General features: G+C 44.6%; 1 protein-coding gene across 2 annotated transcripts in view; it reads left to right on the top strand.

Annotated features, from left to right (window-relative positions):
* The window catches only part of LOC133118481 (zinc finger MIZ domain-containing protein 1-like), a 77,521-nt gene that overhangs the window by 37,316 nt on the left and 12,843 nt on the right, over window positions 1-27,362 (top strand). For both annotated transcript variants that reach the window (XM_061228527.1, XM_061228526.1), the window contains exons 3-9: window positions 5,007-5,126; window positions 8,475-8,588; window positions 12,071-12,176; window positions 25,750-25,885; window positions 26,320-26,434; window positions 26,753-26,925; window positions 27,082-27,280. In XM_061228527.1, coding sequence (XP_061084511.1) covers window positions 5,058-5,126; window positions 8,475-8,588; window positions 12,071-12,176; window positions 25,750-25,885; window positions 26,320-26,434; window positions 26,753-26,925; window positions 27,082-27,280 — 912 coding nt within the window. In that variant the 5' untranslated portion in view covers window positions 5,007-5,057. The remainder of the gene's footprint in view (window positions 1-5,006; window positions 5,127-8,474; window positions 8,589-12,070; window positions 12,177-25,749; window positions 25,886-26,319; window positions 26,435-26,752; window positions 26,926-27,081; window positions 27,281-27,362) is intronic.

Genomic DNA, 27,362 nt, shown 5'->3' with positions numbered 1-27,362 from the left:
AGCTGTGAAATACCCTTCTCAACACCTTACAAAACCACTCCATTTTTTGGGATTCATTCTGCAACGGCCATTGCAATATTTAGTGGATGTTTTGGATTCGCACTACATTTTGTAAATGTATACTTTCTGTGTGTGTGTGTGTGTGTGTGTGTGTGTGTGTTTGTGTGCAGCTTGTTCAGAAATCATCTGTAAAATATGTTAACTCGTTTCATTTTGTGGTCATTGGCTCTCCTGTAGTACTGTGTGGCCTGTAGGGTGTAAAATAGGCACTGGATCTCCTACAGTACTGTGTGTGACCTGTATGGTATGGATTGAAGGTGAGTGTTTTTGCCCATAGAATGAAGGTTTTTAACTTCACCCTGTTGTCTGCTGTGTTGTGGATCTTACCAAAGAGCCTTATTTCATGGGGGGGGGGGGGGTGGGGGGGGGCAGAGCTGATGGCTCGGTGTGCACTGGGTGTGAAGAGTTTTCCTTCGTCCATTAGCAAGCTAATCTCATTAGCCAAGTCTCCTTGCTGCATGTGCGAAAACCATCTCTTTATTCCACACCAACCATCAGAGCAGGGGGTTCTGGGTAATTACAGACGGAAGTTTTAAAGGCGTATTGATTAATCGGTTTAATTGTAAGTTACTGCCTTGCTCTGGTAATTAGCGGTTGTGGAGTTATCGGTTGTTATGAGCAGGACCAGCGGAGCAGTACTTTAGGCAACGTTAGCAACTTAATTTCCAGTATCATTCCTTAGACCGTAGGAATAAGGACAGTGATTCTACATTGTCCTCTAGACACACCAGTGAACACTAGCCTTGACTCATGATACAATACACACAACATACACACAAACATACACACTCATACACACACACACACACACACACACACAGGAAAGCTCGCTCTTTAGCAGTCGGCACGTTCTTTGATTCTGTGAGGAGGCTGTCCCTGAAGATTCCAAAGGCAAATGCCCCCAATTACAGAACTCTTCCGCTCTTAGCGGCTCGGTGTGGCTGCATGGCTGTCAGATGGCAGCCCTGAATAACAAGCATCCGACCTGCAGAGAAAGTGTGACCTGCTGCTTGCTAGTGAGCATTTTGTGCTCCTAAACTGTGCCCTTCAGATTCAGATGCACTGAATGTGCCACACTGATGTGATTGTCTTGGCAGCTGTCTGTCTGCTGTCTGTTGTACTCTTAGACTGCCACTGTTTGCTTGGGTGGAGTTACACATACACACGTACTCAAACACACATACACAAACACGCACACACACTCATAAACTCGCACTCGCACACACTCACACACTCACATATGCTCTTTTGTGTATTCTTATTTTCTCTTCACATTCATATGAAGTTATAAATTGTGCAGCACTTTAGTTGATGGTACTCATTTAAAATGTGACTTCAGTCAGACACATACGCACCCACACACACCCATACACACCCACATACACACACACACACACGCACTATTTTTCCCCAGCCCATATAATGCCCTCCCATGCGTCCTACTGCCCCTCCCATTACTAACTCCTCAGTCTCTCTTCCTCCTCAATCTTCATAGCCGCTCCTCTCTGACCGCTACCACTGCTCCTGCTTTCACCTGAGGGCACGAGAGCACAGGAACTACAGCGCCCTGCGCATCATCCATATAGGTCCCCCTCCCCACCAGCATTAATGTCGCTCTCCAGACAAGGGTTCCGTGCCTGTTTAGGCAATGCTCCAGACTGCAGTCTGGCTGTATGGAGTGCTCTGTGCAGCTGCAGGTACATGTGCTACATGACACTGGCTCTGAGGGCAAGCGTCGTGCACAATATTTTACCTGCGACATCGCTATGAACGTTTAAGTAAACGAGACGTTAGCGTTTGGCCTGTGCTACTGTGACACATGAGTCGTTAGTGCGTGTGTCTCTCTGTGTGAGCTGCTGTACAGCTGGCTCCCTTGTTCTCCGTATCTGTGGAAATGTAGTATGCGCATCGCGTATAATTTGTTCCTCTTTCAACACTTAATTGAAGCCTGAAATCATCTTGTAAGTTGTATGGGGAAAAGGAACTGTTTGAAAAGGGTTCGAACGAACACTGCAAGCCTCTCTTCCGTCCAACAAAGCACTTTGTGATCTGGAGATCATTACCAGTCATTGAGAACTTTCTTAGCTTCCCAGTCTGCTTTGTGTGTTAAGTAGCAGCTGTGTACTTAACTCTGTCTGTTCTTTAAGAAGATATCTTCTCCCTTCGGTTTAGGGAAATCCGGTCCCTGTTGCCCCTACAGGGGAGACCCCCCTCCAACTTTGGGAAAAACGTCAAAGGCCCCCCCACAAATTGGGATGGTACTGTCCCCCAAAAAATCGGAAAGAAAATGTCATGTTTGTTGTCCCCCAGAAGTTGAAATCTATATGTGATCTATATCCTTGAGAGATTTCTGGTTTGCAAAGGCTTACTGGAACAGGGTGACTATCTTGGGGAGGGGGGTAAATATCTGCCAGACAGTGGAAAAGGGGTACTGCTGCCTGAACCCCCCACAACACCTCAATTAGTGAAAATTTTGTTGACATTGTTCATTTATGAGTACCATATTCTCCAATAAGCCGCTTTACATTTAATTCTCAGCAGTCAGAGAATGACATCAGAGTCCAAGTGTAATTATTTTCTTGAATGCTGGCCTAAGGCATTTTAATGAATGTCTGGCTTCTTAATTTAATTTGTTTTTCATAGCCAGTCTGGTATGCCCCTCCAACCTTTTTTCTCTGGCTCCCCTTCTCAATTTCTGCACGCACACAACCCCATCATCCTGACTTTCTTGGGTCCTAAGAAGCTGGCCAGCCCCACAGGGCTACCTCCCTTCCCCGCAGCTGTAACGTGACTGCACCCCAATCCTGCGTTTCGGCTAATTCATCGCAAAGTAAAAACAAACACGGATCCGGCCGGCCTGAAGTGGTCTGGCTCCGCACGGAATAGGCTAGCTGCATTCGTGTAATCAAACTCAGTTCTATCCAGTAATCAAACACATCCCTCGTGGTCATCCTTCAGAAAAGCGGGGAAAGGGGTGTTTTGATTGCGCGGAGAATACGGCAGAATGCCCTCTGTTACTGCGGAGACCTCTTTAGCCGTCAGAGGGGGGCGTGGTCTGTGCTTTGAGTGACAGCCGGAGCCATGGTTACAGCAGCCGTGAACAGAGCTGATACCTCAGTGTGGGGTTTTTTACAGCCTACTGCAATAAATTAAAACATCCAGCAGCAGAAGGCCAGGCCTTCACTCCGGATCCATTAATCCGGATGCCCTTCTTCCCAAAACTACAGGGCGACCGTAAATTACCACAGGGACGTCCTGCGTGTGATATTTATTTGTCATTGAGTACTGCCATAAATCAGCTCCCTCAAGCACAAATTGATAACCTTGAATGTAAGGCTTAACACTTCTGACTCGCGATAATGGACACGCTGTGCTTGTAACTTTTTAGTTTTTTAACTTGTCGGTAGTGGCAGCACTGAGTGGCAGTCTACTGGGTCATTGAGTCATCCGTAATCTGTCGTTGGGTCCTGGGCTGGCGTCATCTTTGAACAGCAGCTGTTCTTGACCGCTGTGCCGGCGTATTTCCAGAACCTTCTACTTAACATACGAACACGTGACGAGTAACGACGTGTAAACAAACAAGACCGATTGCCCGCTCACTGCCTCTTTTATTTAATTTACTCTGAAGTGCAGCGCCACCCATTGTAATTGCTTGGCTAATGGTTATTACTGTGTGAAATAGATTTGCAGGTCGCATGCTGCGGAAAGGGTGGTTTTTTTGTTCAGGAGATTTATGTGCTATGACCTTGTAACAAATGTCGTTTTGGCATTCCACCGCCCTGATGTATTTCAGCTAATGGGCTGGGTGCGTAGCTCTTGGAGTACGGTGTGTGAGAGTCAGAGAGGTATGTTTGCTCCAGGTCATTTGTTGGCGCTCTATGCGCCGTTACGCTGTTCCGTTCCGTCTGGTGATTATCACTCCACGCTGGCTTCCTCTCTCTCCCACCCTTCCCAAACATCAAAGGGAATTCCTCAGGAAATGAAAATCAATTGAACAAATGTCGGGTGTAGTCTAAACTGGGACTTTCTCACCTCTCTAGACTAGCAGCAGAACACAAAAGATTAACAAACACAAACGATAACCCTGACGTGGCCACATAGCACTGCAGGGCTGTGACTGCCATTTTGACTTAATGTGTGAATACCCCTGATATTGTCATAAGATGGGGCAACATGGCTCAGGCAGTAAGAGCAGCCTTCTGGCAGTCGGAGGGTTGCCGGTTCGATCCCCCGCCGGGCTGTGTCGAAGTGTCCCTGAGCAAGACACCTAACCCCCAAATGCTCCTGACGAGCTGGTGGGCGCCTTGCATGGCAGCCAATCGCCGAGGGTGTGTGAGTGTGTGTATGAATGGGTGAATGAGAAGCATCAATTGTACAGCGCTTTGGATAAAGGCACTATATAAATGCCAACCATTTACCATTTACCATTTAAGTACTTAAATACTTGGCCGATGTCCCTACACATTTTCTTTGAGAAAGATATATCGAGAAAGCTTCTTTGATTGGTTGCGGACGTGCTGGTGATTTAGCTCCTGCATGGTGCAGTCAGTGGAATGAGCGCTGTGTGCTCACATAGCCTCACAAGTTTTTACCCTTGTTCAAAGGCGACACACACACAGCAGCTGTGAAGCTGTTTGTGGACAAAAAACATCTCAATACTTAAATTCAGCTTCGCTTGGAAAATCTCCTGTGACACCAGATATAGTGCTGTGTGTCTATGGGAAAGAACAGACCTTATTTGATTGTCTTCAGGTGGGAATACTCCAGCTTACCCAAAAAACAACCTGAATTCCCCAACCCACCCTCCCACCTCCAACACACAGGACCAGAATCCCCACCTACCCGCCTTCAACACCTGTCAACTCAAACTTTGAAAGAACTGGCGAGGCCTCAAAGGACAGCGGCCATTTTAATCCGGTCTGTCTCTTTCTTTCTTCTGCTTCCAGATTTGGGACCTTTAATGGCTTTCAGGTAGAGAACGAGGAGAGGCTGTCACCATGAACTCTCTACAGTCGATGGACCGGCACATACAGCAGACCAACGACCGGCTGCTTTGCATCAGACAGGTGAGAGACCACCTCCGTCCCTCTGCCCGTCCCTCTGCGGGGTCTCTCTGGGCCTGTCTATCTGAACACCAAAACATAGCGTTCTTAAACAGCACCTGCAGCGGGGGACTGGTTCTGTCCCGTCAGAAACCGTAATGAACCTCAGGGAAATGTGATTGTGTCGGCCAGCTTTTAGCTACCCAATTTAACAAGCACAATTATTGTGTATTTGTATATCTGATGTATTTATTTTTATGTTTGAATGAATAATGTAATGTTGATGTAGCTGTTTTTGTGCTCATTGAACCACATCAGGAGCATTTTAAAGGGGAAGTGCTCCTGCAAATAACAAGCTAAAAAAAACAGTGAATTGTAAATGAAGAATATCTCTTATTTGGTTGCAGTTTCAAAATTGCTCACTTTTTGTCATTTGCATTCAAAAAGGCTGAGGTCTTTGTTGATAAATACAATGGAGCAATGCACCATGGGATTGCTGGCTTTCCAACAGCCGCTGATCTGATTTGAAACCCAGGCATTCGGCTGAATGCAAATCCATCAATGCATACCAATGAACATGAAATCCACCCTGCTGAAGACCAGGAGAAGTCGGTGCTCCTTCAGTAAAAAAAGGCGATATTCAAGCCTGGGTGGCGATAATCCCATAGTGCGTTGCACTGTTTTGTTTGTTGACAAAGGCGACAAAAAATATTTTAGTATAAACATACTATTTTCATTTTATATTTTCTGCATTTTGAGTTCATGTTTCAAGTGGTGGTTCCTCTAAGAGCATTTTATAAAGTGTTTGTTTGGTAGTGCAGAGACAGTATGCCAGTCTATATCCTATTTTGTTCTTCATTGTTATTGCACCTTTACCATTTGCTTAGGCTGATAGATTCTTAATGTTTAAGAGAAACTGAGACTCTGAATACAACATTCACCATTTTGAACCTTGAATGCATGTTGAGCAGACATTTTGACATTCTTACCTTTCACAAAAATGCAAGAAACCCTGATTGCAAATGAATGCTAACAGCGGGAATTTGGCTGATTCAATTTGGCTCCAATACTAACTATATTCAAAGCTTGTGTTGATTTAATGCTGTGGTCAGACCTGTTTGCAATCAAATTGATTTCTTTTGTGCCGTTTATGTTTTCCAAAATGAGATATTTGCCTCAATCACGGCAGCTTCAATAATAATAAAAAAAATCTGTCTTTCTTTCGTACTTAGGAATGCTAGTCATGATTTCAAATGGAAAAAATGACTGTGGTTATGAGTGCAAGAGGTTGCATTTGGGTCTGTGGTATGGGTACTTCTCTCTTTCCTGTTATATTGCAATAAAAAACCTAACTCAGCAAAGCAGTTAACTGGTAATTGACAGTTTAAAATCGTGGTTTACTACTACTACTACTACTACTACTACTACTACTACTACTACTACTACTACTACTAATAATAATAATTGTTTATTATTTAGCTTAACTTTTATCCAAAGCGACTTACAGTTGATAAGACTAAGCAGGGGACAATCTCCCCTGGAGCAACTATACTAATACTAGCCTCAGGTTTACCCATGAAAATAATGTAGTGCTGCTTCAGATATTAAAACTGTAGTTTGTGTTTCTGAATCTAAGCCGGTTTCATCCAGTCCTTTATGTAAATAAGCTGCATTTGTGATGGTCACAGCACAGTTTGCCAGTGACGATTCGGAAACCAACTTGTAAGGAGTACAGCTTGTGTTTCTGCCAATTAAAATGCTTCTAAACCTGCTTCTTAGGCCTAAGTACAGAAAAAAGTAATTATCCAGAAATCTCGGAAGGATTCCAAATTAAGTCTCAGCAGTGTAGAATGTGAAAGTGATTAAAATAATTAAGGAAATATTACAATCTCATCCAGCAGCTGTTTTTTTATTGAAGATCCTCATGCATCCGAACACAAAATACATTTTCCACTCCAAAAGAATTGTTCCTCTACTTTTAATATTCTCTAAAGGCACAACGCTTCTGCTTAAATGGGCTGAATATGCATTGTGCGTAGCTAGAGTTGGAACGTTTGTTTCCGGAATAGGAATGCGGTCTACTTTCACAGATAAAATGACTGGCTGTCAAATTAGATGTCTTTGTCAGCTGACAAGCCGGGATGAAGCAAAGCAGCAGAGGATTTAAGGCAGACTGATTTTCCGAGAAAATAATTTGTGCCAGACACTTAAGACATGAAACACAGTCCACAGACCAAGGGTGTTAAAATATAGTGTGAGACATTGTTGGGCTCTTGGCTGTGTGTTTTAAAATACTCATTCATACTCTCTGGAGAAATGCCCATTTGAACATGTTTATGTTCATTTATATCCGGGTCTGTACTGAAGCTGTTTAGGTTGGCGGATGGCAGCATTGTCGCGCACAGGATTTGAACCTGCAACCTTGTACTTTGCAAGCCCTGGTCCATATCTGCTATACCACACTGCTGTAATACCATGCTGGGGCCGTCGGTTGGGAGGTGTACAAGACAGTTTATTCAGTGTGGCTTCTTAGGTCTGAGTATTGGCTGGGGTCAGGCTTTGCCAGTAAGGTTTGACTGTAGAATCAGGCACATCTGTGTTGTGCCAGAATCAGTGCTTCCTTGGCCTTGGTCAATCTGGACCTACATGGAGAGACCAGTCAGTCAGACACTCAATCACTGCCAGGCCTCCCATGTCAGGCCATCCAAATTCGGCCCTGCTTCGATTCAGTCCATTGCCGTGACATTGGCTATGAGTCCTGTTTGGCTGCTGGTGTTTATTCAAGGTCTACACCGCTACGATGAAATCCAGTCCTGCACCAGCCAATCAGAGGGACCTCACGTGATCCGACAGCCGTACCTAGATTAAACGCGGTGAAGCGGCGTTGGGACTGCAGTGACGGAGGACAAACGTTACATCACTGCGCTATGTGGAATGGCTGCACCAGTTGCCTCCCTTTTGCTGAGGTCTCAAGGTGTAGCCATTCATTTATATGATAGATTCACCAATTATTGTCACAGCGAAGCTTATTAGCGTGTTTTTAATCTAATAACGCAATTCGTCAAACGCCTATTACCAGCTTAACTCACTCTCTTGTAAAGAGGTCCGCAGTTTAATTTGAGGAATCACTGCGTTCGTTTGCCTTTACCTCTGATGTTGAATTTAAAACCCGTTGCATTCAGTCCCCTTCAGAAGCACCTTTCAGCTAGCTCAAAAATGACGTTAAGAAAGTTTGTTTTGGCTCTTAATCTGACCTCTGACTTTTCCATTTCACACCTGTGTCTCGTGTTTCCTTCCCTGAATGTTCAGCATTAAGAGAGGCTGTTTTGGCTCGTAATCTGACCTCTGACCTTTATGTTTCTCTTTCCGCAGCACTTGCAAAATCCGGCGAACTTCCAGACGGCAGCGACGGAGCTGCTGGACTGGTGTGGGGACCCGCGGGCCTTCCAGAGGCCCTTCGAGCAGAGCCTGATGGCCTGTCTGACGGTACGCAGGGACGGGGCGCGCCGCCTGGGTCCTGTGGGTTCCTCTGGGGCATGCAGAGACATGGGCTGTTCGACACCGCGCACTAGCTTACTACTTAGTACTCATACGTACTAAATTTCAGGCTGGTTTTCATTGAAACCTAGTATGAGTAGTATGCACACAGCAACGCAGGTTATGCTACCTGGGGAGCTTTCACAGGGTGTTGCTGTAAATTAGCTTGTGTGTTCAGTCAACCTACCCTGTAAAGGTTGAATTAAAAAAGGAAATTTAAATAAAAATTGTGGTCACTGTGTGAGATAACGTGTACAGAACTCCTGCATCGTGTCTTACCCGTAGTGAAAATCCGAAATCCCTTTCCCCGCTGTTAGCCTGTAAGCCCTGGACACTGAGAAGAGTAATTCCAGGCCAGTGCCCCGTTAACCCTGCCCTCCGTCGGGCTTCACCTCCTGCTCTGCGTCCAGACCCTCTCTCTGATCTGCGCCGAAGGTGCAGAGAGACCCACGGTACAGAGAGGAAGTGGCACCCTGTCAGCTTCACACGGGTTCAGCGGGAGAGTCGCTGTAAAACAGTATTAAAGTCTGTATCCGCAGGTCCAATTACGCTTTGAACATGGTCGCTGACTGAGCTCTCCTGAAAAAGAGTGCTCCGATGAAGCAATTAGGCTGTATAATTTTCACTGTTTAACTAGAGTCTGCGGCGGCAACAGTGGCGGATATCGTTAGCCGGCTTCATCGCACCGCCTTATAAGGACCCGCTTCACGCCCACGGGAGCTCCTTCGCTATTTGATGGCACTGGGTTTGTCATCTCGGAGGATCTGGTAGAAACTTCTCTAAGAATTTTTTCACCTTTGGCTGCGGCACTGTTCTCATTTGCTATATTTTTTATGCTGAATGAGTTTAGCATTGGATTATGAAGCAGCTCTGATCTGTGAATTTTATAGCTTTTACATTTTTTTTAAAACAACAGCAAAAAGTTAATTTACAAACCAAACAGACATGCAGCCACATTCACCATAGTCCTAACAAATGGGCCTGAATACTGCAGAAGACCGATTGCCTTCTTGTTGTCTTTGAGCAAGAACATTTGTAAGCTGGCAGTTTGAGCCCGTGAGTCCTTTCTTTGATGCTTGTAGCATGACAATGTACTTCTTATTTAACGATCAATGGTGAGCTGTACTCCAGCTGTCTGTGAGTTGTCTGTTCCCAGAGTTCCTGTGAAAAGAATGTACTTATTTGCTCATTTGATGGTTGATCCTGTCTTGTAAATGCTCTTGTTGTTTTATTTGGGCTCTGTGCTGTGTTTTGGTCCTCCTCTGACTCCAGTCGGTAGTTGGACTGCTCTGCTGGCTCTACCGCAGGCTTGGCACCGTGTTACTTACATCACTGAAATACTTCCCTCCAAATGCAAAACACTTGTAATTGTGTGAGACAAAAATTGTCTTTTCCCCCAGCCTCCTGTGCACTGCAACACAAGTCTGTGCAAAAAAAGTGTTTTAGTCTTGTAATGAGACTTAAAATCTAGCTTTTTTTCTCTGAAGTAGAAAATATTTGCTTGTTTTATGATACTGTTTGCTTGACACTGGCAAATTCTGAAAATAGTCTAACTTTCTCACCCCATTGGCAATATTTTTGTCTTATTTAAGAAATAGAAATAATTTAAATAAGATTTTGTCTAAAATTATGAGACTGAGGAAATATGAGAAAATGCTTGTTGTGATTGACTGATTTTATTTATTTTTGTTTTTATTTTTTCTATTCTTTCTTTGTTTTAAACTTGCAAAGCCGTGGCATTTTAAGTTCTTAAAAAACAATTTAGTCACTACATTCCACAAAAACACGATAACGGTGGAAGACACTGCAGGGCTTTTGTTTTCTTGTATCAGACAGGAAAGGCCGTTAGTGGAAAAACAGGTCAGCGCTTAAATGCATCATTCGGGGTTCGGTGTTGCAGATATTATGGAAGGTAGATCAGAGCTCACTTAATTATGATTCATTGGTTAGGTTTCATTAATGTCACCTCTTCCCTGTTTACATCACTAAGCTTATTGATTTATTGCTTATAAATGTCGCCATGTTAATAGAGTAGATGTTGTTATGAAACCGGTAACGTAACGGTAAAGTTGTGACTTCATATTGTCTCCGCGGAACCTTCTGGGCTCTTTCTGTTCTGTGGATCACCCTGAGGCTCGTGTATAAATAGCCCCATATCTGTTTTTATTTTCCGGTCTGTGCGACGGGGCGTGAGATTTAACAGTAACCTCGTTCGCTGCGCTCCAGGTCAGCGGTCAGAGGCCTGAGTGCAGGAGGTGGGGGCGAGACGGTGTGAAGAAGCCGGGCCAGTGCTTTGTACAGTATGTCAAGTGAGAGGTTCTGCCATTTCGCTGTGAATTATTTATTTTCGAGTGTTTCTCATCTCCGTGGTCATCTATAAACCGGGTGAAGGGGGCCGAAAGTGTGCAGCAGGGGAAGATGGGTAATGAAAACGTGTGCCCCCCCCCCGACAGATGGGAAATTGCCTGCATCGTAAAATGGCCTTAAAGAGAGAGAGATAAAAAGAGAGCAGGGCATGGAATGGAGGCTGCTCTGTTGGTGAGGAGATTTCCTATGGTACTGTGCTTAAGGGTGGCATAATTTTATACATCTTTTATGAAGGCCTTAAAATAGTCTGCTGCTCAGATACTTAAGGAGTCAGGAGCTCAGGAGGTGCTGTTCCCTGAAGGGAGGCTTAGGGAAGTGAACCTGTAGAGTGTGTGTGCGTTTGTGTGTGTGCATTTGTGTGCTTGTGTGTGCATGTGTGTATGACTGGGTATGCATTTGTACTGAGCGCACGTTTGTACTGGGCTTGCGTTTGTACTGAGCGTGCGTTTGTACTGGGCGTGCGTTTGTACTGAGTGTGTGTTTGTACTGGATGTGCGCTTGTACTGAGCATGTGTTTGTACTGAGCGTGTGTTTGTACTGGGCATGTGTTTGTACTGGGCTTGCGTTTGTACTGAGCGTGTGTTTGTACTGGGCGTGTGTTTGTCCTGGGCGTGTGTTTGTACGGGGCGTGCGTTTGTACGGGGCGTGTGTTTGTACTGAGCGTGCGTTTGTACTGGGCATGTGTTTGTACGGGGCGTGCGTTTGTACTCAGCATGTGTTTGTACTGAGCGTGCGTTTGTACTGGGCGTGCGTTTGTACTGGGCGTGCATTTGTACTGGGCGTGCGTTTGTACTCAGCATGTGTTTGTACTGAGCGTGCGTTTGTACTGGGCGTGTGTTTGTACTGGGCGTGTGTTTGTACTGGGCGTGTGTTTGTACTGGGCGTGTGTTTGTACTGGGCGTGCGTTTGTACTGAGCGTGTGTGTTTGTACTGGGCGTGCGTTTGTACTGGGCGTGCGTTTGTACTGAGCGTGCGTTTGTACTGGGCGTGCGTTTGTACTGAGCGCGTGCGGTAGTTCTGAGCGTGGGTTCTGCGGCTGTTCTAACCCGGTCCTCTCTCTACAGGTGGTGAGCCGGGTTGCTGCCCAGCAGGGATACGACCTGGACCTGGGGTACCGGCTGCTGGCAGTGTGCGCCGCTAACCGGGACAAGTTCACTCCAAAATCCGCAGGTGAGAGCGCTGCCCTCTTCTGGATCCATTCTGCTGCTGAGAAAAGGCTGCCTCTGCACCTTATTCACCTCAGCTGCAGTAACACCGTGACTAATGCAGGTCTTACCTTTGCTTGTACTTATGATGGTAGTGCTGAGCTGAAACCCCTTATATCAGATTGTGTGCAGGTCCACAGTGTTCAGTGGAGAATTTATGAACGCTTTAAAGTTTTATTTACTTACTGTCACGCTTGTCAGCTTCATATTTTTACGATGGAGAATACATTAGCGGTTTATGACTAGACCAATGCCCTTTGCAGCTACCTGTGTTTTAATGACACTGATAGAGTTCTGGAGCCATCAGGCTAATTTGATTACATGGGGTGTGTCCAACAAACAGTACAAGTAGTTTCAGATTTGGAATGCATTGTACAGAAATAACCTTTTGCCAGTTCACCAACAATATTCAGACACATTTTTTTTTTTTTTTTGAATGGTTTGTTTGGAGGGAACAATGTTTAGTAAAATAATTCCTGATTACTATTATTTTTGTTTCCAACAAAATACAATTTTAAATAAGGCTTGCATCCTAAAACCAAAAAAAATGTAACCTCATGACTTTAATGTTTTATTATTTGATTATGTAAAACACAGGTCATTGTATGGATATATCTAACTATATACAGGTACAATTGGTGTCCTAAGTATTCCAGGGAGAAAATAAGAAAGAATTGCCAAATGGAAATGTTCATTATTTCTAAATGAACTATTCAAACCTCAAGTAAGGCACAGTGGCCAAGAAATGTGGTGGTTATCAATCGAACATGTATGAGTTCATGGAAATACATCATACTGTAGCCACCTTCACTGCATGTGTCCTGCTCTTCTTAAAGGCATTGAGAAACCTCCTGCACTGGCCTGCTCTTCTACATTTGTCAGTGTAATATATATAGGTCTGGAACCTATAGTTGTAAGTGGCTATAGGTCCAGTTGTAAGTGGCCTGAGAAGGAATCTGCTGAGAATTAATATGAGTATGCTGTGACAGACTTGGTGGATTTCTATGTGCATCTGAAATGAGAACGTGGATGTCGCCACACCGGGACGATCTGCAGCTCCCTGGAAATAATCCTGTCTTGCTCCTGTTTGAAAGGCTAAAGTTCACCCAATAGCTGAAAATCTGTGGACACAAAATGGCTCCGACTGAACTTATGCTTTAAACACTGATTATGCTTTTGGTATATTATTATGCCATCACATGCAGTTCTGCATTCAGTTTACATTTGATACTTCCCCTTCTGAGGCCAAACATTTAAGTGGTCATAAAGTTCTTGTGCCTTTACTGAAGTTGTTGCTTGACAGGAGCTGTCTGAATTAGCTACATTTTACAAGACCAGAGTGCAATCTCAACTGAGCCCGTTAAGTCTTTCATTTTGAGTGCCATTTCGTTCAGTGTCATTGCTGTCTTTATGGGCGTTTCTAAGATTGCCTATTTCCTCGCTGTCTGAAACCCTTTCCTGCCCGCAGTAACGTTTGGTGATGGAGGGACTCATGTACCCCGCGGCCCAAGGCTGTGCTTTGTGTAAATCCATCTCCACGTTCCGAAAACGCTAAATGGAGAATGTGGACATTGCGGGGAAGCTGTTTAACTGAACTCTCGCTCTTTTCTCCCAGGGAAGCTGTTTAACTGAACTCTCGCTCTTTTCTCCCAGGGAAGCTGTTTAACTGACCTCTAGCTCTATTCTTCCAGGGAAGCTGTTTAACTGAACTTTAGCTCTTTTTTCCCCACAAGGGTAAAAGTGCCCTGACATGGAGATGGCCAAGCAAAAAGTCTCTGTAAGCCTTATCAGGAAGCTAGCTCGTAAAAGGCATGTGCACAAATCAAAGGGCAAAGTTGCTCTAAACACCCGTTCTGCCATTGCTGGGAAACAGCAGTGATTGAGTGGCAGGACGCAGAGGGCATCTAATGCCTCAGACATGGGCTCAGTGTCAGTGATTGGCTGATGCCAGTAGAAGACCCGGTACTCAAATGTGTATGAGATTTGTTTGGGAGATGGTGTGGATTGTGCATTGCTTTTTGCCATATTTTTAATGAGTGTACCCTTTCCTGAATTATTTCTGCTGGGAAGAACACAATCACTTTACAGAACATTGCCCGGGTGAGAGTGTATTTAATGCTCATGTACAGTATTATTTCTAATTAAAAATGTATTACTGTAGAAGTGGAGTGGTGGCCATGCAACATAAAATTGTTGTTGGGTAATTGTAATTGTACATGATATGTGATCTTATGTGTGTACTTTTACAATTAGCTTTGAGAAACCAGTATACTTTACCGCCAGTCGGTGCACATTTACATGGCACAGCAGGGTTCGGCTTTAATAACATCATGTCTCTGGTCATTTTATGTCCAAAGAAGTCATTCTAAAGCCCTTGAGATGACAATTATAAGCAATCATGATTGAACAAGAATATAATTGTAATATGGTAATATGTCAAAATTATTAGTTAAGTTAAAATACCCTGCATATATTTTACAGTGTGTACATGATTAGCCTGTCAGTTTATATGATATATTATTATGTTCACAATGTACTGTATTATAAATGAGGAATACAGAGAATGTTTGAAATATAGAGTTTGTCTAATGCGGAATCTAGAGCTAGGACCTCAATTAAGGTTGCCGCTTATCTGACATGATCTCTGACCCTGTACTGGAGCCATATTGTGGGCTGAGTAAGTTTTTCACATAAATACAGTATGCTGGCTAATTATCAGAGAATGCCCACACAATCTTTTTTTTTCCCCCACAAATTTGGATCCAAATAATTTCATGGCATTAAAGACAGACTTTTTTTTTCTCTTTTTTGAGAATTTTAGAAGAATTTTGCTTTCAGTTCTTGCATAGTTGATGACATGCAGAGTGAAACATACCGTACCTACCAGCAGATGCACAAGTGTTTGTTTGATAGGTTATTATTAACGGCTAAAAATACGTGCTCCACTGTGATGCGCATCTGGGAATCGACAATGCCGGTGATTCATATGTTCTTTTGGCTTTACAAGAATAAGAACCTAATTATTTTTTTCAGTTTTGTTTTATTTCAGTCTTTCTATGGTTCATTATAGCAACAAGCGACAGTGTAATTGTGATGAGAGGGTGGTGTACAAGTGAGATGTCCTCCTCTATCGAGTGGAAAACCCGCTTGCGTTCTGCCGGGGAGCTGTCAGCTTGCTGTAAGCCCGTACGACTCTGTAGGCGAACGCGTCTTTCACTTCCTGAAAGGCGAAGTGGTCGTCTTTGTCAGCGGTGACAGGTGACATCCATTTTGGGTTGTAATTCCCCCCCCCACGTCATCTTCGCAAGTACTTGATGCCCGCGTCAGCATTAGTGTTAGCGTAACAGTCGGGATTCTTACTCTTTGTGGGTTTGCCTGACCTCGGTTTGCAGTTCTTTAGTGTTGGTTTCAACTGCCGCTGTGTCTGTCCCTATTCAAATATTGTCAACAGAGTGAACTAGAGAGTAAGTGTATTTAGCGGTAAGCCCTTAGTAGGATTTCATTCAGTGAAGGCGTAACAGTGCATGATTTCAGAAACAAGCTCCCAATCATGAAACACATTTAGGCAGTGTATTGAGATTAAAGGTGGCGGTATGTGTGATGCGTTTGGCTCTGATGCCGATGCGTTTGTCTCTGATGCTGATGGAGGTGTGAGGTGTTTGGCTCTGAGGCTGATGGAGGCGTGAGGCGTTTGGCTCTGAGGCTGATGGAGGTGTGAGGTGTTTGGCTCTGAGGCTGATGGTGGTGTGTGTGATGTGTTTGGCTCTGATGTCGATGTGTTTGGCTCTGATGTCGATGTGTTTGGCTCTGATGCTGATGGAGGTGTGAGGCGTTTGGCTCTGATGCCGATGATGGTGTGTGTGAGGCGTTTGGCTCTGAGGCTGATGGTGGTGTGTGTGAGGCGTTTGGCTCTGAGGCTGATGGTGGTGTGTGTGAGGCGTTTGGCTCTGAGGCTGATGGAGGTGTGAGGTGTTTGGCTCTGAGGCTGATGGTGGTGTGAGGCGTTTGGCTCTGAGGCTGATGGAGGTGTGAGGTGTTTGGCTCTGAGGCTGATGGTGGTATGAGGCGTTTGGCTCTGAGGCTGATGGAGGTGTGAGGTGTTTGGCTCTGAGGCTGATGGTGGTGTGTGTGAGGCGTTTGGCTCTGAGGCTGATGGTGGTGTGAGGCGTTTGGCTCTGAGGCTGATGGTGGTGTGAGGTGTTTGGCTCTGAGGCTGATGGAGGTGTGAGGTGTTTGGCTCTGAGGCTGATGGTGGTGTGAGGTGTTTGGCTCTGAGGCTGATGGAGGTGTGAGGTGTTTGGCTCTGAGGCTGATGGTGGTGTGAGGTGTTTGGCTCTGAGGCTGATGGAGGTGTGAGGTGTTTGGCTCTGAGGCTGATGGTGGTGTGTGTGATGTGTTTGGCTCTGAGGCTGATGGTGGTGTGTGTGATGTGTTTGACTCTGAGGCTGATGGTGGTGTGAGGTGTTTGGCTCTGAGGCTGATGGAGGTGTGAGGTGTTTGGCTCTGAGGCTGATGGTGGTGTGTGTGATGTGTTTGGCTCTGAGGCTGATGGTGGTGTGTGTGATGTGTTTGGCTCTGAGGCTGATGGTGGTGTGTGTGATGTGTTTGGCTCTGAGGCTGATGGTGGTGTGTGTGATGTGTTTGGCTCTGAGGCTGATGGTGGTGTGTGTGATGTGTTTGACTCTGAGGCTGATGGTGGTGTGAGGTGTTTGGCTCTGAGGCTGATGGTGGTGTGTGTGAGGTGTTTGGCTCTGAGGCTGATGGTGGTGTGTGTGATGCGTTTGGCTCTGAGGCTGATGGTGGTGTGTGTGATGCGTTTGGCTCTGATGCCGATGCGTTTGGCTCTGAGGCCGATGGCGGTGTGATGCGTTTGGCTCTGATGCCGATGGCATTTTGCTGGGGGCAGTTCACTGGAGCTCAGGCTGGGACCTGTGTGCTCTGACTGAGAAACTAGAGTGACCGGAGCTGAATCATTAATGTGCATCGGGGTGCAGTCACTGGGCAGGCAGAGAGAGGGGGAGCAAGCAAGAGCACCCCAGTGAAAGAGAGGAGGAGAAGAGACTGAGCAGAGAGGAGAGAGAGGAGAAGGAGAGGAGCTCTGAAATGGTTTCTTAGCCCACTGCATTAGAGGGAAGTGCAGCGGCCCATTGTCGGTGTGCTGAAGAGAAAACGGTACGGCAGGCAGACAGTGTGTGTGTGTGTGTGTGCGCGTGTGTGCGTGTGTGCGTGTGTGTGTGTGCGTGTGTGCCTGTGTCCCTGTGTGCCTGTGTTCCTCAAACAGGGCTCACTTACCATGAGGTGTTAATGTCACAGGGAGTCAAAGTGGCAATTTTGTTTTGCTTATAGCATTTCAACATACAGAAATATTTCCAAAAAAAAAAAAATGTTTTTTTTTTTTCCCCCTTTTTTGTTTTGTGGAAAGCTACAATATGCTGCTTTGTGAGCACTACTGGATGCCTGATAATATGATAATATGATATTGATATTATTTTGTACAATACTTTTAAGTTCTGTGGTAATTACTCTCTGATTTTTTCCCCTTCTGAGCCACGCACACAGAGGATTTTTTCATTCCTATTCATCCCTTCACATATAAGTACCTAGTACGCTTGCTCTAGAGCCAAAAAAAACTCATTGCTCATGCTCTGATGCCAAAAAAAGCCCCATAGTCAAACATGGCAGCCTCCATGAACTGGCTTCATGCACCATTGGGCAGCTCTCTTAGGAATCCATGGGACCGGTAAGAGAAAGAGGAAGCTCTTAAAGAGGCACTGCATCATCAGACCAGCTGTCAGAGCACCCCAAGGTTATACCCAGGAGAGTCTGCATTTTACTGTGTCCTGGCTAGAATTCTTCTTTACTTTGCTTAAGGTTTTCTTTCAAACCGTACTGTTCGCGGTGTCTAAAGTTCCTTGTGATTCGACGGTACAAGTTATTGGGGACGTTACTGAAAATGAACCATTCGTAGCCCACCTCCAGTACACACTGGGCTGTGGGGCTTGTGGTCATGGTCAAAGATAGCGAGGGTTTAGTATTTTATACTAAAATCCTTTGGCTGCATTAATAGTGATGTGTTATGCAAGGGTCAGGAACAGCCTCTGCACATTGTGTGTTACTCAAACCCTCATTCAATCAGTCCTGTGACCCATCTACCATAAATAGTTGGGTCGTTTTGTCATTTGCTTTGAAAGGGAGGATGCTGTTTACTTTAGCTAGCCAAACCTTTCATAACATACATTCTTGCATTTAAAACCTGCATCGAAGTGTCCATAATTAATAAATAAATCATTCATAATGGTCATTCCCCCCACCCCAAATGGCTAGGCATCATGCCTTAAATGATCAGGGGACTTACTAATTGCATAATGTTATCTCCTTATGACTCAGACAGCTGCCTTAAAGCTTGATGCCTCTCCAGTGTATTCGGGCTCAAAATGATGGCAAGTACTGCAATGTGGGTACCACACATTATATCTTGTTCATAGGGCTGGTTATGCTTCACCAGGTATTATGGGTAGCGCTCAAAGGGGCTGTTCAAGCATAAAACTATTAAACCTGAGAACAGCATTCTCTTTTGGAGAGTGTGAGGGAACTGTGTGTGAATTCCCTGCACATACTGTGATAAGAAAGACACCTGGCTTTTGGGAATTACTGGCTCTTGAGAGTGGGCGTGGCTAGCTTGATGACACGACACATGATTTTTCCAGGATTGTAGACAAATATCTAGTGGCACCCAACCCTGTTCCTGGGGATCTACCATCATGTAGTTTTTTTATTTCAACCCTAAATTGGTACACATGCTTCTACTAATTAGCAATGAGATCTCTTAACTGTTGAATGAGGTGGACTTTGTTAGGGTTGGGGTGACATTTTCATTTCATTTTTTTACCTTATTATCAGTGAATATCATAATATGATGCAGACCAATTTACCATAAATAATTAATTTTATGGTGAAATCCCCCTTTATTGTGTACATTGTGGAAGATTAAATGTGACGACAAAAAGAACATATGGGCATCTCTTGATTGCTGAGAGTTCTCTGTGCTAATCGTCTCAATTTAGCTCGGAGTGCTGGTGTGTGTCGCCGGGGCCCCCGCAAAGCCATGGCAACAGCGGGAGCACAGCCAATCAGTAATCTTCTAAAGAAATGGACATAGAAACAGATGCTTTACTGAGGCATGGGGAGATGTTTTACTAACCCACAGAAGTCCTTTTACCAAGCCGGTGACTAAAACGCCAAATAAAACATAGACAGACACTAAAATGCTGTTTGCTTGCTACTGGAGATGCTGTGAGTCTATAGCATTCAGTTATCTCTGGATAAGTATGACTAAACTGGCAATTTAATTGTGGATGAGTTTGAGTGTGTCATGTTCAGAAGTATACGTGGTTTACTCCAAAACAAAGAACTTTACCCAAACAACAGTATAAATTAATCTTTGAACTTGCATCTAGATTTGAGCATGTATATAGCAGCTTTTATATGTATGTATGGATTTCTCGTCATTTCTGTGATTTTTGAGGTAATATGAAAGAAGAAAGTGTCTGAAGAGATCAGGGATGTCACAGTAAAGGGTTTACCATTTTATCCAAACTTTATTTAAAGTCTGACAAATATGCAAGACAAAATTGAGTTGAAAATTTCACATGATTTCTGTGAAGGTGGTTTAAAGGGACGACATGTGCTTTTAGGTCAGGGCTCGACGGAGTCTCGTAAGTCTGTGTGAGAATCATAGCCACATTAGTATTCTTAATATATTCCTACTTAGGCTATTTGTCGAAAAGATTCGGGGTCTGCTTTGTGATATGTTCTCCATCTTGCGGTTTCATTACACCCTGAGTAAAATGTTGAATTTGAACCCTACAGAGACCAGCAGCTGCAGAAGATGTCAGAGTGACACAGGTACTCTTTGATGTTCTGGTGTTGTTGCGCTTGTTCCGTGAGTCAACGGGGAGCTGTGTACACCATCATCGTCAACCCCGCTGTTCATCCATCTTCTTTTCTGCATTTCGTTACGTTCACAGAGGCACAGTCGTGAATACCTTGCTGTGAAATCCAGATATGCCATCTTGACCAGCTTGGAAATTGAGCTGGTCAAGCTGGTTATAAGCTGGTCTAGCTGGGTATGAGCTGGTCAACCAGCATGGCCAAGCTGGTCATGAAGCTGACCTTGTTGGGTATGAGCTGGTCAACCAGCTAGTGCTGTTAACTGGTCTGAACTGGTAGCTGGTCGACCACCTACAAGCTGTTTCAAAACCTAGCTTGAGCTGTTTTTTCAGCAGGGTAACGCCAGCCTGGTTTCACTGTATTGCCCGTTTCTCTTCGCTTTGAATTGCACTGATGGGCCTTTTTGCCCGTGTTTTGTTTCGGTTCCCTGTCAAACTTCAACATTTTGTGTAACTAACTTCACCCCCCCAAACAATTTGTTAACCTGTGTCACGACTACAAGGCTGATCAGAGTCATGACGCGACCACTTTTCTACCTGTAATACATCAGTGTTTTATATTCACCAACGTCAAAAAGAATTTCATTTCTGCCCTACCAATCAGCGTAATATTGACCTCGGTGACCGACATTGATAAGAGGTCTAAGTGAAATCGAAAATGTTTGATGGGTTAGGAACTAATTTAGGAAAAAGTCTGCTCACATTTGTTCCAGAGTTTCAAAGTTCAGGATAAGCTGCAATGCAGTGACATTGATCCCAGGCCTGGGTTGGGTTGGATTGTAGGCCAAGGGGAGGGTGGGTAGGGACACAGGGTGGTTCCGCCTAAACCTCAGTTTCCCTAAAGCATGATTGTCTCGATTTTGTGTTCATTTTGTCACAGCATTTTGTAGCCTGCTAGCCAAACCCATCAAGTGGCTTTACAATAGTTTGCTGTACTACCATATCAGTGAAGTATGTATTGAGTGTGTCTCCATGACATTTGTACTTGTATCTGTTTGTGTTTGTATGCACCTTCGCTTCAGGACTGAGCTTCTTGCATGGGTAATTGGAGGTTTGTTGAGTTTGACAGTGAAGAATGTACATAATTCTTTAGGAATTCAGTTTCATGAAATATTTGGCTATGCAGCAAAAATGTACCGGTGCTTTGAAGATAGCATCCAAACGTGGGACCGATGTAGTCACAGGTAATCCAGTAATCCACACACATTTTCTGTACGTTACAGGATATTTCTGTGGATTGTAAATGTTCCTTTACATGCCTTTATAGGAAATGTGTGTGGGTTGCCTTGTTTTTGTACCTGCATTTATAGAACATTTATGTGGGTTGTTTCTTTGACTAGTGTTACCTGATGTGCCTGTGAAATAGGATACAGATTTATAGACTTCCAGTTTTTTCAGTCTCTATTAGCACCGACGGTTTGGGGGTTGAGAGTTGTTCTACTTTTACTGTGGTATTATGTGCTGTATTACTAGCCTGTAGTTATGTTGGCTGTCGTATTTTGGCAGAACATTATAAGTACGGTCAGAGTAGCCTAAAGATGAAATGGCCCCCAGAGTTTGTGTGTTAGTGCTGTCTGCTTTAATTGCTTTGAGACCATATTATGCAGAAATGGGTACAATCTGACATCAAAGCACAGCAGGGGCTCTCAAAGCTCAGTCCCGGCTCCTGCAGTCGCTGTGGCGACCACACGGCCTTATTTGAATCCGAAGACGACTGAAGGAGCGGGGAAGCAGGGAGAATGGACAGCGACTATATGGAAGTTGGGCTACATTTTCACATTGAGTATGTACAGATTAGCAGGAGTGCTACACCAGGGCAGCATCAGCGTGGATCCGGCAAGCTGCATACTCACATGTATATCAGAGGCATATCCCCAGCTACCCAGGAGAGAGAGGTCTGGCATGTTTTGGGGGGGGGGGGGGGTTTCATAGCTGAAAGTTTACAGCCCTGGTCCCACTCTGGGGCTTTTCTCATCTCCAGGAGCCCAAAGCACATTTTGGGAAGCGACTCGTCATATGGGATTGTTTAGAAATAAAATGAGATGAACAGGATTGACAAAGACTGAAGAATCGTTGTGAATTCTTAATGAAATAAAACGGAGAGTGACGAATGTTGGACATCTTGGCACCTATAAAATGAAGGGAAAAGCACATTAAAATGGGGGTGAATAATTATGCATTAATTCTCTCATTTGCCTATTTGCCTAATCTGGCATTTTGGCTACATCACTTGAATGACAGCTGAGTACTGTTCTATGTATACTGTTCTATACAGTGTACCTATTAAATGTTGTAGTGTGATCTAATCTATGAGTGAGTGTTGGCCTATACTACTAATTAGCTGACTGAGCCATGGTAATTGGTTGAAACAATAATCTGCATACACACCAACCCTCAAGGGACAGAATTGCCCACGCCTGGTGTGCAATATGGTTGGGAAAGTGTACATATGCGAGTAACGTCTGTCGATGTGTGCTTAGCGTGTGCCACAAAGTCCTCCCACAGGTTCACTGTCAGCAGCATCAGTGCTGTATAGCTTACTTTATTTTTAGAAATCTGTTAGCACGTTTATTTTTAGCTCCAATTAGATACACATTGCAATACATGTTAAATTGTGTTAAAGATGTTAGTGGTAAATTGTTGACATATTATTTCAATGGAAAACATGGATTTATCATCTCTTTTACCTCAAAGAGATGATGTAACCTGGAGGTTATGTCGTTAGGGAGTCTCAATGAGCCCAGTGAGTCACACTCAGGCTCATCAGATGCTGCACTGTCCTGACTATAATATTATTCTAATATTTGGACTGAGGGAAATATATTTGTATTTAAAATTGTGTTCTCTCATCCACATTTGCTCTGTGATTTTTAATCTCAGAGCTGTCACTGTAGGACGTAGGATACTGTATAGAGTCAGTTTAATGCGGGGGGGTGTTAGGGGTTCGGGAGGTACTAACACTTCCTTTATCTTCCCCACCTGTCACTCATACCCTCTGGTCTCTGAGTGAATAAGCGCTGCCCTGCCCCTTCGACTGAATGCCCTCAGCCAAAGGGGTGAAGCCATGAGCTCCCTCTGGTGGCGGGGTCTCAGCACTCTCGTTTGAACCCCCTACCGGCACTCTTCTTCTGTGGTATGGGGTGGAGATTGGGGCTCCTGTGTTTAAGGACCGGGGGCTGTTTGAGCCTCTTCTCTCCAGTGAGGGCACTGCCGTGGGTCTAGACAGTGTGGAAGAGGATTAGAAACTCAAGGTTCATGCTGCGGGGGGGCTCTTTTTATGGTGAGACATGTAAATTAGATTTTTTATATGGCAGCTTTTGTCTCCACGGGTGAGCTCCATAACTACAGTCAGGGCTAATAAATACTGCAGAGTCTCTCCTGCTGCAGATTTAATGCCCATATTAGCCTCATTTATGGAGATGTGTCATTGGCATTGTATTGCAGAACCATCTCAAATGTGTTTATGAAGCCAGTGATAGGTAAATCCTTGGTGAATAGGACTGCAATGTCAGATTAATTGGACTGTAAGTTTGTAACACACACATACACGGACGCATGCACACACAGACACACACTCGCACAACCTCCATATATAGGGTCGTACCACTCGACAGACCTGCGGTTCTATACAGAAACTGCATCATGTACCTTGAGGGCGAAATATGGCTAGCACGTGTGCATCCTGAATCCAAACTTAATTTAAACCTTGTTTAGCCTCATGGTACACCAGAAGACAATGTGCTACAATGCTGACATCCTCTTCAGAAGCTTAGAACGTGATGATTAAAATTCAGTGGGGCGTCACTATCAAATTCAGTCAAAAAGACAAACATTTGCAGTCATCCAACAAAACAGTCTTTTTTCCTCCCATGCTTCTGTGTGCTGTTAAGGCAGTCAAATAGCCTCTGTGGTTTGATTTTTCACTGACCACAGTGATTGCTGAGTTTTTTTTTTTAAGGTGAAGCAAGGTGCACGTCTTTTCTTTATGTGCAATTTCTTTAACTCAGTTCGGTATATCGCCCTTCCCTAGGGTCTAAAAACACTATTCAATACATTCCTCACAAACACAGTAATGGTGAAGTTCAATGTTAGGACAGCAAACATACTTTAAGGCTTTTCTTTCTCCCAGCTGGACAGGAAAAAGCATTTAGCGCTAAGTGGAAAAACACGTCACCGTTTGCAATTTGTGCTGTACACATAATGTGTTGTTAAGGTCAAAAGGAGAGGAGGGTTCTCTGCTGAAGATAATGGGGAAGGTAGGTCAGAGCTCTCTCTGTCAATTAATTATGATTCATTACACCTCCAGAGACCGGTTACATTTCATTAATGTCACCTCTTCCCTGTTCATTGGTGTGTTGTGGCTTCTTTCTTCTAAAACGTGCGTCTAATCGGAGCTTGAGCTCAGCTAATTGAGTGTTTGGTCAACCTAAGGTCAGACCAGTCATGGAGATTAACTGAAATCCATTTTATATCAAGCAAAAATGTGTAGTTGTTCTTCCCCAAATCAGCACCATTGCATTGATTCAATTAGTCTGTAATTTTCAATTTAGAACAAATGCAATTTTTGTATTTCAATGCCAACAATCTTTTGATTCGATCTGCATGGCTGTTGATCAGTATGACTTCTCTTTTTTTTTTCTGTATCCTAAAATTCTGTTTATTTAGGGGAAAACATTTCACTTTATGTTTGGCTGTTTGTGTTGGTGAAAAGGTTACAATGACAATATACATGTACTGTAAAGAAAAATCCAGTAGCTATCTGTGTGAGCTACAGTATTTGATCATAACTGTTAAGTACTGTTTACATCAGACATCAGTAAGATGCTCTCATTATGTCAAAATCAGAAGGATTCTCATGATCGTGCTGTTTATTTGGTGTATCTCTGTGATGTTAGTTGATTGGGCCTCCATGGTGTAATGATTTTGAGAAACTAACTAGGTTTTGAGGGTATGCCTATTGTTTCATTTTGCAAAAAGATGATTTGTTGTCACATTCAATGTTTTTGCCTTTGAGCGTTAACTGCTTTGAGAACACAAGAAAGCTGAATTTTTTTTTTTGAAAAGCTATTCTGGTCGAATGAGTACCATAGTGAGGGGCTGGCTGAGTGGAATTTCAAACCTATAGTGCACCCTTGTGGAAAGGAGTAGAACTGTACCCAAATGTTCAATAATGAACAACTCTTCTTTGAGAGTTTATGTGTTTGCCCATAATTAATAGATTTATGGCAAGTTTGACAGCTAATAGAAAGGACTTCTGTTTAAAGTCTATGAAGGACAGAAAATGTTAAATGTAAATTATGCTTATGAACTAAATAAACAGTGGTAAATTAATTGGTCCAGTTACTTAAGTATTTACCTCTTCATCATTTTGGCATGGATTGTGTTCCATACGTCATCCACAGTTCTCAGTGTCGCCGTGGTGATGAAATACATATTCACCGTGCTTGCATTAGTTGAATTAGTTTGTGATGTAAGCCCAGGACAGGAAGTGACACGTGAGTAAATGCTGTGCAGTGGTGATGTGCCCCAGAGAATGGGAACGGTAGGGCAATCTGACAGGAAGTGATGGGAGTGGCTGTTTCCTTGCAGCTCTCCTGTCGTCGTGGTGTGAGGAGCTGGGGCGTCTTCTCCTCCTCCGGCACCAGAAGAACCGGGCCAGCGAGACCGCGGGGAAGAGCATCCCCACCCAGCACATGCCCTCCATGAAGCCTGGCTTATCACACGGGTCAGTACCGCCATCTGTACAGTGTCTCACACATGGTCAGTATCACAGTCTGTGTCCCACACACACAGGTCAGCACCACAGTCTGTCTCACGCACAAACACACAGGTCAGTACCATGGTCTGTATCTTACACACGCACACAGGTCAGTGCCACAGTCTGTATCTCACGCACAAACACATGGGTCAGTACCATGGTCTGTATCTCACACACACACACACACACACACACACACACACACAGGTCAGCACCACATTCTGTATCTCACACACACACACACACACACACACAGGTAAGTACCACAGTCTGTATCTCTTACACGCACACACGAGGGTCAGTACCACAGTCTGTATATCTCACTGCATAGAAAACAGAAGGTTGCCCAAAGGTTAGAGGGTGCTGCATGCCGGTCACCCCAAATCCTGTTTTTCCCACAGCGATGGATCCTTCCCTTACGACTCCGTTCCCTGGCAACAAAACACCAATCAGCCGCCAGGGTCCTTGTCTGTGGTGACGACCGTGTGGGGCGTGACCAACACATCGCAGAGTCAGGTGACACACATGGCCGTTTGCGATGTATAATAAGATGCAAAAAGTTGCAGAAAGTTGAGTAGATGGATTAATTTACAAGTGAGTGAAGTGATTCTTTGGTGAAGGTATTTCATTTGTAGGCATACTCATTTTTTGGCAGGAGTTGCCTCTGAAACTATGCAAGATCTGGGTGGTTTTCACTCAAGTCTACTCAAAAAACTTCTTTTATCTAGTTTGGTTATTATGTAACTGTGTTGAACATGCCCAGCTATATGTCTGCGTCGTGTTAAAGTGCTGAATCCCACCTGTGAGGTTTCATATTTGTGCTGTTGTAAACAGGTGCTGGGGAACCCCATGGTCAACAGCAATCCCATGAATCCCGGGGGCAACATGTCCGCCAGCAGCCCTGGGATGGGCTCGCCTCCGTTCCCCCCCAAAGGAGGCTCCGCCCACGCCTACCAGCAGGGCGTGTATGGTCGGCATGGTTACCCAGGAGGGGGCTTCAGTGGGAGGTAACGAGCCTTAAATGGGCAGTGGGTGAGCCCAGTCTCCTATTGCCAGTCTGACATGTCATTAGAGACATTTTCCTTCACTACTTGACTGTATTTCCAGTATCTGTGATTCAGGTCAGTCTCGTGTGATAATGTTTGGTGCTCTGTGTTGCGCAGTTACCCGGGGGGTCCGAACGGACCGGGGGGTATGGGAATGCCCCCTCAGACACGCGCCCCCGCGGACTTCACCCAGCCCGCCGCTGCGGCTGCCGCTGCTGCCGTCGCTGCCGCTGCTGCCACGGCAACCGCCACCGCCACGGCAACCGTCGCCGCCCTGCAGGAGACGCACAACAAGGACATGACCCAGTACGGCCAGGTCAGAACCAGACAGATCCAGTAATGAAGGCTGTATGTATGCATTCTTTTGCCAGGAAGGATATCCCATAGTGTTGTGATTA

Source organism: Conger conger, chromosome 18 (genome assembly GCF_963514075.1).
Source record: "Conger conger chromosome 18, fConCon1.1, whole genome shotgun sequence".
Lineage (NCBI taxonomy): Eukaryota > Metazoa > Chordata > Actinopteri > Anguilliformes > Congridae > Conger > Conger conger.
Note: the sequence above shows the minus strand (reverse complement) of the source record. Positions and strands in the feature narration are given on the sequence as shown.